At 36.3% G+C, this 14285-nt stretch overlaps 1 protein-coding gene across 1 annotated transcript in view; it reads right to left on the reverse strand.

Moving 5' to 3' along the window:
• The window catches only part of KNTC1 (kinetochore associated 1), a 65740-nt gene that overhangs the window by 39621 nt on the left and 11834 nt on the right, over positions 1 to 14285 (reverse strand). Inside the window, exons 12-24 of the mRNA XM_052654808.1 lie at positions 14184 to 14282; positions 13023 to 13066; positions 12853 to 12918; positions 12682 to 12757; positions 7819 to 7944; positions 7639 to 7728; positions 7192 to 7245; positions 5840 to 5901; positions 2935 to 3046; positions 2091 to 2234; positions 1849 to 1905; positions 1650 to 1745; positions 59 to 175 (exon numbers count right to left, since the gene is read on the reverse strand). Coding sequence (XP_052510768.1) covers positions 59 to 175; positions 1650 to 1745; positions 1849 to 1905; positions 2091 to 2234; positions 2935 to 3046; positions 5840 to 5901; positions 7192 to 7245; positions 7639 to 7728; positions 7819 to 7944; positions 12682 to 12757; positions 12853 to 12918; positions 13023 to 13066; positions 14184 to 14282 — 1143 coding nt within the window. The remainder of the gene's footprint in view (positions 1 to 58; positions 176 to 1649; positions 1746 to 1848; positions 1906 to 2090; positions 2235 to 2934; positions 3047 to 5839; positions 5902 to 7191; positions 7246 to 7638; positions 7729 to 7818; positions 7945 to 12681; positions 12758 to 12852; positions 12919 to 13022; positions 13067 to 14183; positions 14283 to 14285) is intronic.

The raw sequence follows: 14285 nt of genomic DNA on the forward strand, positions 1-14285 counted from the left end.
AACTCTAGTCATGTTGACTGTGGTAAAATAATTCTGATAAATCTAGACTTTTACCTACCTTCTCAAAATCAGAGAGGGCTAATTTGCAGTTGTATTTCCTATGCAGTGTGATTAACTCTCGAAGGTTATTTACCAAAGTCCTTAACTGACATACTTCCTCCGTGTTTTGATTATCCTTATAAAACCAAAGTGTTGAAGTTGTTACAGATATGAAATAAATGTGTGAGGGAAAGACAAATAAGAGGAAACCTGTAACTTATGCCTTTAAATTTTGTATAAGTCTAACTAAAATTAACTAGTACAAATTAACAGATCAGAATCCAATAGAAATCTGAAAGTTTTCTTTCTTAAAAAAATAGAAAAAACTATTAATACAGTGTAACATTTTTTTCAGAACCCCAAATATACTTAGGTACACAAACATCATTTAGATGGTCCTCAATGTTCCAACCATGCAGATATAAAGTTACAGATGAAAACCAGATATAAAGCTATGACATTTCCTAGAGCTATATACAAGACACAGAATTTTCAATTGATAAAAGGCAATTAGGGAAGAGAAAGAGGAAAAGCTCTCGTGGAAAAACATATATAATGATCAATATACTTAATACATTATAACATATAAAGATTATATAATATCAATATACTGCTTGCAACCTACAGAAAAAATTCTTATTTTATTCTTAATAGTATATAATCATCAGTAAATATAAATAATAACAAGAAACTGCTGTATCAGAAAGCAGGAGGATTAAGGAGTAAGTGTAATTTCATAATGTACATATGTTCCAAAAAGTCATACCTTCTGGTCCTTAAGTACTTGATACCTCAGAGTTGAGATTATATATTGAGGTGTCTCAATATTCGTTTATAAACTAAATTATGGTACCCCCCCAACAAACATTTTTTAAAATACAAGAATGCACTTTTTTTAAAAAAATACAATGAATGCTTTCTAGTTTTCAGAAATATGAAGGGAAAAATCAATAAACTTAAGAAATTTAGAAACCAAAAAATGAATTCAGTTCATTAATCTCAAACTAACACTATATGTGACATCAATATTCCTGCTCTCAGTTCTCCTTCTAGCGTCACTATTGTTTTGGTTAGTCAGAAAGTTCCAACCTTTTTTCAATTTGATCGTTTAAAAAATTCTTTAATTCTTAAGCCATTATGACTGTTGGAATGTCTAAGAAAGGCAATCAAAACTAGAAGTAGTTTACTAGTTTAAATAAAAATAAATCTGATTGATATAGCCTTTAAAAACTAATCCTAATGCATTATTAAGTTTTGCCTTTTAAAGGACTATGAAATGCTACTAATGCATAAAATCCCAACTAGACTACTTAGGAGTATGTTTATATATTGTTTCCCTTTGGTTCAGTAAAGAAAAAAACAGTGCATTAGGACAGGTTGAAGTTGTGACAGAAACATCAGGAAGAAAAAAAGCTAATTTTCCTTTTTGTGGATTGTAAATGTACACAACAAAAGAACACACAGAAAGAAAATGTAAGAGGCAGATATGTCTAACTACAGAGACAAACTTTTTAATATAAATTAAATACTTTTTAATTGGGCTCCCTTGGAGGCTAAGACGGTAAAGAATCAAATATTTTATTACTAAAAATTTCTTTTTTGTATCATACCAAGGAACTCCAACTCCAAGAAGATGCCAATCCCAAGTCATTTTCTGCTGTAAAAAATACCTCTGCCAGTTGAAGCCCATTTTCTGGCCAGTTTGCCTTTAAAAAAATATTAGAAATCATTAAAAATAATGTTTTTATTTTTAAAGTAAAATGGGGAGTACTTGAAATGTCTCTTTACTACTAAGTATACTGGTATTACCTTATCAGTTAATTCAAGGTTCCTGGCTGCTTGCTCCAACCATTTTGCAAGAATTTTCTGAAATAGATACATCATATAAAGTACAAACAGATAATCACTGAAATCATTTAGAACTTCCATAATAATCTTTCAAAAGAGATACTAAAATGAACTACCTGGTGTTAGCATGACTTAATCTTTAACAATATAAAGTAAAAAATAAAATTGAATCATCCAGAGTGGAAACACTGACAACAACTTACCTGTCCTTCAGGTACAGTCTTTCTCACAAATGGGATCACATCGTTTTTAAGCCATGGACAAAGCTTTTGCAGAGAGACTGGTGTAGAAATTGAGTTGAGCAAGTTCTCAAGCATTTTCACATCAAATCTGCTTTCAAAGTTTGCCTAAATCATAGAGTGAGAAACTAAGATTTATCTAACAAATTTAAACTGAGAGCCTCTCAAGAGGGAAAGACTTATTAGGAAATTATTTCAAGAAATATTTTTCTGATTTAATACTGACCCTTAAAGCAAATGATTCGAGTTGGTAGCCAAATTCCATGAAACCTCACGGCAGCAAGTACGAGTTAATAAATCAAGGCAGAGGAACTGGCAGAGATGCCATTCTAAGGAAAACTTAACTGAAGCTGACAGTATAAACCCTAACAAGCATGTGTCTTTAACAGCCTCACACCCAGATCCTGCTCTTCAGACTTAATATCCTATATCACTACTCAGGTGATTTAGAGCAGCAACTCTAATAAGCAACGCTTTCCACTATCTGAGCTGCAATAGGACTACCCTCTCCACCATTAACAAAGGTGTGAATAAACTGTGTCAATAAGCTGTTTAATAGAATGTTACCTCTTGAGCTAAGTTTAGGAGCCAACTAGACTCTGAATGATGAGACAACGTAAATTCCTATTTTATCATCGTATTTCCTCTGAGTTAATATCATCAGAGGATGGTTTTCTCTTTTATCAAAACCGTCTGAAAACGCCCCATTGCCCAGTCACTCCTGCCACCTCATTTGTTTCCAATACTGAGTCAATAACATCTCTAGGGAACTATAAAACCATTCAGAAAAAAATGCAAAAGAAATTACCCGATGTCTCAGCCAGAGGTACTGTGCACAAACAAGGTTTCCTTCTCTCAGCTGTAAAAAAATATCCTTAAGGTCATCTTCATTATTCAGAAATTCAATCCAAGAACTACCACTGCAAAGTCAAAAAGAGGAAAGAAGCTAATAGTTTAAAAATATACATTAAGGTTATACAAGTGGATATCATTATGCATTTTAACTAAAAAAAAATATGAAAGATTATACAGTTAGTCTCCTTCTTATCCAGACCTATAGAATTCCTGTATTTCCCTCCCCCAGAAGGCACAGCTCTTCTTATAGACCCTTTCTGAAATAATCACTACATATTCAAGCAACCATTTTAAATTTTAAATGAATGATTTCCATGAATTTTTAATATATACTGTTTATACTTGAAAAAATTCATTTTATCTTATCTTGGCACTTGTACCAAACGAGTAAATATAGTTATTATTCTTTTTAAGGACTACATATGATTCCACAGCATGGATTTACTATAATCTAACTAAACCCCCCACAGGTGAATCTTAGGGTTATTTCCAGTCTTTTGCTATAATCAATAATGCTGTAGTGACTACACAGTCTTAATTAAAGCTTAGAAATACAAGATGAACACTTCCTTAAAATGACAAAAAGACAATACTCTACAGGCCTGGGTCATGATTAAATAAGACAAAATAAGCATTTTCACTAACATCAGGAATAACAGAAGGATGTCTGTTTACCACCATTATTTAATAATGTTCTACAAGTATCAGTCAATGAAATTGGGCAAGAAATGAGGAAAAAATGAAGCAAAATTATCATTATTTGCATATATAATAATATACTTGGAAAAAGCAAGATTAACTGAAATATTACTCTAAGCGGAAAAAAAAGGAGTTCAATAAGGTAACTGATTTAAAAGTAATTTTTAAAAAATCAATAGCTTCTATATTCTTTTGAGAATATGATAAAGTTCCATTTGTAATCATAGGAAGAAAGAACAAAATTCACATAAAGTATACAAAATCTACATGAAGATAACTGAGTAGCTATCACTCAGGAATATAAGAAAAGAACAGAATGAGTAGGAAGACACGTGCGTGTGGGCTCAGTTGCTAAGTCGTGTCCGACTCTGTGATCCCATGGACTGCAGCCCACCAGGCTCCTCTGTCCATGGGATTGCCCAGGCAAGAATACTGGAATGGGTTGCCATTTCCTCCTCCAAGGAAGACACATACTGTCGTTAAATATGAGATTTGATATTGTAGATAGTGGTTCTCCCCACACTGATCTTAGGTTCAGCACATTCCCATTTAAAAAAAATAATAAAAAATCCAACAAAAATAAGATTTTTAAAAAACTGAATAAGCTGATTCTGACTCTTTCAAAGTAGGACACTTTAAAGCTACCTTAATTAAAACTATTGAATACTGGTGAATGAATAGAGATGAGATCAAGTGAACACAATTTTATTTCAGAAACTTAAATACACATGAGAATTTTAATATGTAATTAAGGTAACATTTTCAGTCAGCACTGAAAAGGTAGAATGTTTAATGATAGTATTGGGATAACTGAAGAGCCACAAGGAAAAAAATAAAGCTTCCTTCGTTGTTAGTTTATCATGATAAATAAACTTATGTTTGAAGTAGCTATACTGCATATTTATAAATGCTTTCTTGGCACACCTTAGTATATCTAATAGAATTAATTTCCAGAAGTGAATTGCTATGGCCAAAGGTATGTGCCTTTAAATCTGCCTTCCAAACGTTTCAAACCCAATGGATGCTATCAGTTCAGTAGCTCAGTCATGTCTAACTCTGTGACCTCATGGACTGTAGCATGCCAAGCTTCCCTGTCCATCACCAACTCCCAGAGCTTGCTCAAACTCATGTCCATCAAGTCGGTGATGCCATCCAACTGTCTCATCTTCTGTCATCTCCTTCTCCTCCTGCCTTCAGTCTTTCCCAGCATCAGGGTCTTTTCCAATAAGTCAGTTCTTCCTATCAGGTGGCCAAAGTACTGGAGTTTCAGCTTTAGCATCAGTCTTTCCAGTGAATACTCAGGACTGATTTCCTTTAGGATTGACTGGTTTGATCTTCCTGCAGGCCAAGGGACTCTCAAGCGTCTTCTCCAACACCACAGTTCAAAAGCATCAATTCTTCGGCGCTCAGCTTTCTTTATAGTCCAACTCTCACATCCATACACGACTACTGGAAAAACCTTAGCTTTGATTGGACGGACCTTTGTCAGAAAAGTAATGTCTCTGCTTTTTAATATGTTGTCTAGGTTGGTCATAGCTTTTCTTTCAAGGAGCAAGCGTCTTTTAATTTCATGGCTACAGTGATTTTGGAGCCCAAAAAAAATAGTCTCTCACTGTTACCATTGTTTCCCCATCTATTTGCCATGAAGTGATGGGACTGGATGCCATGATCTTAGTTTTCTGAATGTTGAGTTTTAGGCAAATTTTTTCACTCTCCTCTCACTTTCATCAAGAGGCTCTTTAGTTCTTCTTTACTTTCTGCCATAAGAGCGGTGTCATCTGCATATCTGAGGTTATTGATGTTTCTCCCAGCAATCTTGATTCCAGCTTGTGCTTCATTCAGCCCAGCATTTCACATGATGTACTCTGCACATAAGTTAAATAAGTAGGGTAACAATATACAGCCTTGAGGACTCCTTTTCCAATTTGAAACCAGTCTGTTGTTCCATGTCTGGTTCTAACTATTGCTTCTTGACCTGCATACAGATTTCTCAGGAGGCAGGTAAGGTGGTCTGCCTTACCTGGATGAGGTAGGAAGTGCCTAAAGTTTAGCAGGGAAGATAACGTTTTCCATCATTCACTCCCTAGAAACACAAATTCATTCAAAGCATTGCTGTATCTTTTATGACAGTCCAAACTTAAAAATGGGAATGTACACACCTGAATTTGTCTGGTCCAAATGCTCCATAAAAAGTAGTCAATTTTGCATGAGCCCTTAGTACCTAAAAAGAAATCCCACAGTCTGAATATTGTGTGCAGTAACATTAAAATAAAAAACACCCAAAATTAGGCATTCTGTTTTAGAAGTCTTGCACATATTTTCCTTTTATCCTGCATTACAAGTCAATACCCATAAATATGACTGCCTTTATTTAGCACAAAACATAAAACCTGGACTGATGGAAACATTTCCAATCACAGTCATTGCAAAAAAACTGCAAAGAGGAGGAACCGTGCCTTTAAATCTGCCTTCCAAATGTTTCAATCCCAATGGATGATGTAGGAAGTGACTAAAGCTTAGCAGGGAAAGTGTCTTTCAAAATCAATTAGTTTTCCCACTGATTTATAAATATGACCTTCTGGTAAAACCTAGCTGGACTGTACTAAACATTTACTTTGAGATAAGAGTTAAAAATTATATAGATGGTCCCTGACATGCAATGGTTCAACTTAAGATTTTTTGACTTTATGATGGTGGAAAATCAATATGCATTCAATAGAAACCACACTTCAAATTTTGATCTCTTCCTGTGTTAATGACAATATACAAGACAATACTTTCTTGTGATGCTGGGAAGAATTAAGATGGTGTAGCTCCCCTTCAGCCACATAATCCCAAACAACTGATACCCTTTCAACCATTTTGTGTTTTCACTTTCAGTACAGTATTCAATAAATTACATAAGCTATTTGACACTTTATTACAAGGTAGGCCTTGAGTCAGATGATTTTGCCCAACTTTAGCTAATGTAAGTCTCTGAGCACATTTAACGTAGGCGAGGCCGAACTATGATGTTCAGTTGGTTGGATGCATTATATGTATTTTTTAAATCTGCATGCAGGATCTTAGTTCCCTGAGCAGGGATGGAAGCTGTGCCCCCTGCATTGGGAACATGGAGTCTTAACCACTGGACTGCCAGGAAAGTTTCTTAAATGTATTTTTGACTTATGATATTTTCAGCTTAATGATGGGTTGGTCAGGACATAACTCCATCATAAGTCTAGGAAGATCTGTATGTACATGTACACACACATATATTTTTTGACACCATCATAACTATCATCATAATTTATAATTATTTGAGGTAGCAATCACTATGTAAAAGTACTTAGGAAATATTTCATTTTAATTCAAAATAACCCTTAAGTACTATTATTATTCCCATTTTGCAATAAGGAAAAATGTATTAAAGTAACCTGCTCTTGAAAAAGTACAGACCTATCTTGAAGTCAAAAGCATATTCTATTAGTACATTCATCCCCAAATTAACCTATAAATCTAATGCAATTACCTCTTTTAAGCCATCAGAATAGACAAGAACAGTTTTATCTTCTTTCTTCAAAAGCTAAGATGAATAAGAAACATAGTTAGAATATTGGCTATATCAGGTTCTCCATTCTGTGAATTAAAGTAAAAAATCATTTTTAAAAAATTGCACTGAACTCTGAGATGAATAAAGAAATTATATATCTTAAAAATAATGCATTTCATGAAAACAGCTCACATTTTGCCCATCTATTACACCTTGATTTTAAGGAATATAACCAGCAATAGTATTCATTCAAAGATCAGTGAGAACAATCTATAGCAAAAAATGGCATCATTTGGAACAGTAAAAATATATATGTATTAAAAATGCACTTTTAAAAGATCACTGACAGAAAAACAATTCAGCTTTCTGGAAGTTATTTCTTTTGCATAAGACAAATTAACATGAACAAACATTAGAAAAACTTACCCTGGTTTTGGCGTAATTTAGCATTTCCTGGGTGGTTTCATAGGTTATCCACTGAGCCTCCAAGCAGTAATTCATCACAAACTCATCATCCTGTTGCATAAATGCCAGGCATGGTAAGGCAACACAATGCAGATCAGTCCATCAATCTGAATATTCTAGTATTCAACAGCGAAAACATACCTGGATTTTATGTAGATTTTCCTTAGCTTCATTTACAAGTTTTTGCCATTCAGTCTGCTCACTGGTGTCCAGAGAACTCAAAGCTAGTTTCTCCAATATATCATTTGATTTTACTTTGTAAACAAGCTGTAATATAAACATGCCACATCAAGAAACCTGAAGCAAAACAACACTTGCTGATGAAACCTTATGCTGTATGCTAAAAAAAGAAAAAAGTGAATATTCATGCAGTTCAAGAATAAGCATTGGGACTTTCCTGGTGGTCCAGTGGGTAAGACTCTGTGCTCCTAATGCAGGGGCCTGGGTTCAATCCCTGGTCAGGGAACTAGATTTCACACACTGCAACTAAAGATCCTGAATGCCAAAACTAAGACCTGGTGTAGCCAAATAAATAAATAAATATAAATATTTTTTTTTAAAAAGCATTAAAAAAGGTAACACTTAGATAACTGAAAGGTAATCCAGATTGCAAAGTTATGTAAATCATTTCTACTGAGTCCTCACTAGACGTGACCAGTAGTATACTAAGAGCTTTATGTGAATTATCTCAGTTAATTCTCATAAAAATGTAAGTAGGCATTTGAACCTCATCATAATCCTACGGGTTAATACTAAGATCCCTATTGTATGGCTGAGAAAACTTAAACTTGGGACTTCCCAAGTGCTCTGGTGGTTAAGAATTTACCTTCCAATGCAGGGGACTCAAGTTCAGTGCCTGGTCAGGGAACTAAGATCCCTATGCCATGAGGCAACTAAGCCTGCACGGCACAACTAGAGAAGCCCGTGAGCCACAGCTACTGAGCCTGCACACTCTAGAGCCTTGTGCTCTACAAGAAGCCCCCATGTGCTGCAACTAGAGAAAGCCAGCATGCTGCAATGAAGACCCAGCACACCCAAAAATAAATAAGTAAACAAAATAAAAATTTCCAACCCCCCTCCAAAAACCCTGAAACTCAAGAGAGGATCTGAAATTATGCTGTTCAAAAGTTAATGGAGGGACTTCCCTGGTGATCTAGCGGCTAAGACTCGATGCGGACAATGAAAGGCGCCGAGGTCCGATTCCGGTCAGAGATCTAGATCCCACACGCTATAACTAAGGCTTCGCACACCACAACCAAAGATCCCACATACTGCAGCTACAGACTGAAGAGCCCGTGTGCTGCGACTATGATCCAGCGCAGCCAAATTAATTAAAATTGTTTTTAATAAATGGAGCTGGTTTTTAGAAGATGACCACACAATTATGTTTCATGTCTAGTTTTCCATCAAAGGTTCGTTAGCAGCTAGAAACAACTTGAATATAGACAAAGCCAAAATTTCAGGTTTCTTTTTTCTGTTAATTTTATTTAATTATCTTTTGGGCATGCGGCATCTGTTTCCCGACCAGGGATCAAACAAGAGACTCCTCCTTTGAAAGCATGGAGTCTTAATTACTGGACTGCCAGGGAAGTACTTCAGGTTCCTTTCTTATAAACAAAATACCAATTTTAACATGGGCTTTCTGGTTCCAAAAACTAAAAATGATATGTACACATGATGTACATATGAACACATGTACACCCATTTTTTTTATTAAAAGAGAAAAATAAAATTTAAAAAAAAGATATGAAAGAGTAGTTTCTCTAGTTCTGTGACTCCAGTACCTGAAAACACCTTTCACTGGTTTTGATTTTTTGCTCTATTTACCTTTTTAAAAATGAGAAACTCTCAGATGTTTAAAAAGATAAAAATACAACAAATACCTGTATATTTATCACTCAAATAAAAAAAAATAAAGCACATTACTTGCAGGGTTAATAGCTGCCTATTGCTCTGGCTAAGCCATGAGAAAATGGCCATGGGAAAAGAATAAAAGCAAAATATAGCAATACAGCATAACCCAGATAAAAGTACATCGGGTTGATCAGTTGGGGTTGTCACACTCTGCTAAGCTAAGGAAAAACATACTGTGGACCTTGGAGTGCTGGGTCAGCGCAAGTTCAGAACACTGCTTGTGCACACACTAAGATGTTTTTCCAAGGCATATGTGGGTCTATGACCTCCAGCTAGGTGATAGCCCTTGTACAAGAAAATAACAAAGATAGTTTAAAGTAATCAATAAAATGGGTGACGTGACCGGGGACACAGGAGGCGGACTTCATCGTAACACAAGATACTTTCTGCTTGCCAAGACACTAAATAAAAGTGATGTGGCTCCAAGGAACAGGGCTCTTGACCCAAGAGGTCTTGAGTCCCCCGGTCCCAACTTTAAGACTTAATTCTGTCTCTAGTTTCCTTTTCCCAAACTGTGCGTTGACCACTTTCGATTCCCTACCTGCTGTGCTGGCCACAGCAATTACTAACATAGTTTAAGATCTCATTCTCTTCTTCCAAACACATCATCCCTAAACTACAAGTATCTGTTATCTTAATTTTGGTGCTTGTTATACCATTAACTTACTTACTTCTTTATTCATATACACTTTTAAACAATAAATGGAATTCTTTTGTGTGTTTTAAAATGCTATATTTTTAAACTTTTTATTTAATTATTGGAGTATAGTTGATTAACAAATGTGATGATTTCAGGTGTACAGAAAAATGATTCAGTTATACATATGCACTGCATCTACTCTTTTTCAAGTTCTTTTCCCATTTAGGTTGTTATATAATATAAAATGCTACATTTTTCCATTCCTTTTTCAAAAAATTTGATTACTCCAGGTCTCTGTGGCACATAGGATCTTTAGCTACAGCATGCAAGCTCTCAGTTGCAGCATGTGGGGATCTAGTTCCCTAACCACAATCAAACCTGGGCCCCCTGCATTGGGATTACTAGAGTCTTAGCCACTGGATCAGTGGGGAAGTCCTCAAAATGATACATTTCTTTTAACAACAAACAGGTGGATACTCACCACCCACAAAGGAAATATTAGTTCTTCACTACCACTAGGCTTCCTCCTTCATTACTTACCACGACTTTTCAGGGGATATCAATGAATTCCTCATCACCAAATTCAACAACTTTCAGTTTTTATGCTTGATTTTATCGGTAATATTTGCAACTGCCGATCACTCTCCACTCAACTTTTTGTCTTTTGGCCATGTCTCATGGCTTATGGGACCGCAGTTCCCCCACCAAGGATTGAACCTAGGCCCTCAGCAGTGAACGCAAGAAGCCCTAACCACTGGACCGCCAGGGATTCTCCTCCCTAAACTTCAAAGTTTCTTCTTCCTTGGCTTCTTCAATTGCACATTTGTGTGGGTTTCTTCCCAAATGTGTTCATCGCCCTTCTTCCTCTATGTTCCATGTGGTGGTGCCCTGTATCTCATACTCAGATCTCTTCTGACTCTCCACATTCTCCTTGAGAGGTCAGAGCCATTCCCGTGTTATCCACCTCTAGATTCAGCTCAGATCACTCTCCAGGTTCCTATCAGAGAGCCTCATTTTATAAGATCCCTTACATGCAATTTTTTTTTAACATATAATTTTATTTTTTGGCTGTGCTAGGTCTTGGCTGCTGTGAGGGCTTTTCTCTAGTTGCGGTGAGAGGGGCTACCCTCTGCATGGCCCTTTCACTGTAGTGGCTTCTCTTGTTGGGGAGTATGGACCTTAGGGCACACAAGGCTTCAGTAGTTGCGGCTCCCCGCTTCCAGAGCACAGGCTCCACAGTTGTGGCACACGGGCTTAGGTGCTCGCTGGCATGTGGGACCTTCCCAGACCAGGGATTAAACCTGTATCTCCTGTATTGGCAGTCAGATTCTTTACCACTGAGCCACTAGGGAAGTCACACATGCAATGTTCATAGGCAGAACCCTTTATATGTTAGTTGTGGCACACGGGCTTAGGTGCTCGCTGGCATGTGGGACCTTCCCAGACCAGGGATTAAACCCATATCTCCTGTATTGGCAGTCAGATTCTTTACCACTGAGCCACTAGGGAAGTCACACATGCAATGTTCATAGGCAGAACCCTTTATATGTTATCTCTAACTCTTCCACAACACTCTTCATTTTAAGTCATATCATCACATTCCAACTAGTGTGCTGAGCAGAGTCCTGCAAGCCCCTTCCCGACATTATCACCCCGTTTGATCACTGAGCCCCACGGCTTCTACCTTCTACACACCTCTCTTGGCCTTCCGTCCTGTACGTCTCTACCTCCTTGCACTGGCTCAGTCTTCCAACTGAGATATGGGTTCAATTCCATTATCAATTTCCCCTCTTTATACACTGAAATTCTTAGTAGCTCCCTATGACCTGCAGAACAAAACCTAAATCCTCTGCAGTACACACAAAGCCTTCCAGACTCTGACCTTCTCCATCATCTCCTTTTTTTTTTCTATGCACACTGAACCTAGTCCTGACTAATTACTAGGAGTTTCTGGAAACCGTAAGACTCTCCCACTTTCTTTCTTTTTAATATGTGTGAATTTCTTTTTAATAAGGGATGAATTTTTCCTTTTTAAGTTTTCACTGGATTTGTTACAATGTTGTTTCTGCTCCATGCTCTGGTGTTCCAGCCTCCAGGCATGAGGGATCCTAGCTCCCTGACCAGGAATCAAAGCTGCAACCCCACCCGTTTTGGTTGGCGAAGTCCCATCCCTCACTTTCTTCATGTGTCCTAATACTTAGAATTCCCTTCCTCTCCCAGGACTATCAGGACTATCTTCAAGATATGACATAAAATTACCTCCTCCAGGAAGTCTTCCCACCCTACTTAAAAGTTCAATTTCTCCTTTGAATCCCTTCCTCTATTTTGGTCATATCTTAATTGTAGGTCTGATCACACTAAATTTCAATCATGTTTTACCTGTTTGTCTCCTTAGCCTCTAGTACATGAAGAAATGCTTTCAATGCATGAATGAACACATGAATAATTACCTCAACATCTAGTCCAAACTGAATGGCAAAGCTCTCAGCTTCAGCAAATCTGTGTTTGTGAAGTAACCGACTCAATCTGAAAAGTTGAAAAGAAATTTCAGTAAAATTTTTATTAGTCAGGGAATTCAAGTCTTTCATTAAGGTAAGGCTTAGAAGAAAAGGAGAAGTTACCTATTTTCTGGTAAAGCTTCTGTAAGACATCTGAGTGCTAAAATGGAGACCGAGTCTTCAGACAGACTGAAAAAAAATGTTAATATTGACATTTGTCATTTAATATTAGTAAATAAAATTTAACTGTGGTGTTATTTAATGATGTATCTGATAAACAAAATGTGACCTACCTTGGATCATTTTTGCAAATTCCTTCCAGAAGGTATATGGTATCCTACAAGAACAAAAATGTTTAAAATTGAGAAATGGAATCAATTCACTTTATAGTTACTACAGTAACAACTGGTTTAGGCAGAAATTATCCATCAATGGATTCTAAAATTACTGGGAAAAACTGTTGAGGAAAAGAATATTCCCATAGTCTCAAAATAGTACCACAGAAATTACTTACTAATTATCAGGGGGAACGTATACCTTTACAAGGAAGAAATCTGGTAGATCTGCTTTAACCAAGTGATCAAATTTAACAGCACCAATAACAAGACGAGTAAACTTGAGTCCCTTAATGTGATCCAGTCAGGACACAATATCGCCTATGCAGGATCCTGGCCAGAAAAGCTCAGCACAAATCTAATCATGACGAGGCTGACAGATCCAAGTGGAGGAACATTCAACCATTCTACTGGTACTCAAGAAAATGTGTCGGAAAAGACCAAAATAAGACTAGGGAAGTTTTAGAGATCAAAGTAAACCACCATGTGACCACAACAACAAAATTCAATTTGTGATGCTTGACTGAATCCTAGGTTAGGAAAAAAAAAAAAAGTTCTCAAGTGATTGGCACTACTGGTAAAATTTGAATTTGGATGGCGTATTTCACAATAATATTGCATTAATGTTAAATGTTGTGAGTGTGATGACTATGTTTTAGAAGAATGGCTTGACTCTTTAGCAGATACCTGCTGAAATTAGAGATGAGAGGTTATGATGTCTGTAAGTAATTTCCAAATGGTTTGGAAAAAATACAGGGCGTGTGTATAAAAAAGAGATCAAACATAGTAAAAAAAAATTTTTTAGGATAACAGTTAAAAAATAAGTAAAAAGTGATAACCTCTACCAAATTAACGATCATTTATATTCCCTGTGAACAGACAAGAAAACTGAATATGCAATTGACTGACATCTTAGTCAATTAATTTTCTTGTCTTTTTAAATGAAAACTGACCTCCTACAAATAAATGTATCTCAGGACCTCTGCTAACAATAAATATGGTTATAAACCTGAGATCTATCCAGGTATTCCACTAGGTTCCACTCATTTTTGACTCAGTTATTCTTAACTGTTTTTGTTGTTGTTGCTATAAAGTAGTTCAAAATACATGTCACCTTACCGTGCTAATTCCTGTTTGCACCAGAGAAGAAATACTAGATACTTCCAAAGAATACAGTATTTCCATTGCAGGTAATGAACAGACCACGAGGTTTTTCATCTA

The sequence above is a fragment of the Budorcas taxicolor genome, chromosome 17 (genome assembly GCF_023091745.1).
Source record: "Budorcas taxicolor isolate Tak-1 chromosome 17, Takin1.1, whole genome shotgun sequence".
Classification (NCBI taxonomy): Eukaryota; Metazoa; Chordata; class Mammalia; order Artiodactyla; family Bovidae; genus Budorcas; species Budorcas taxicolor.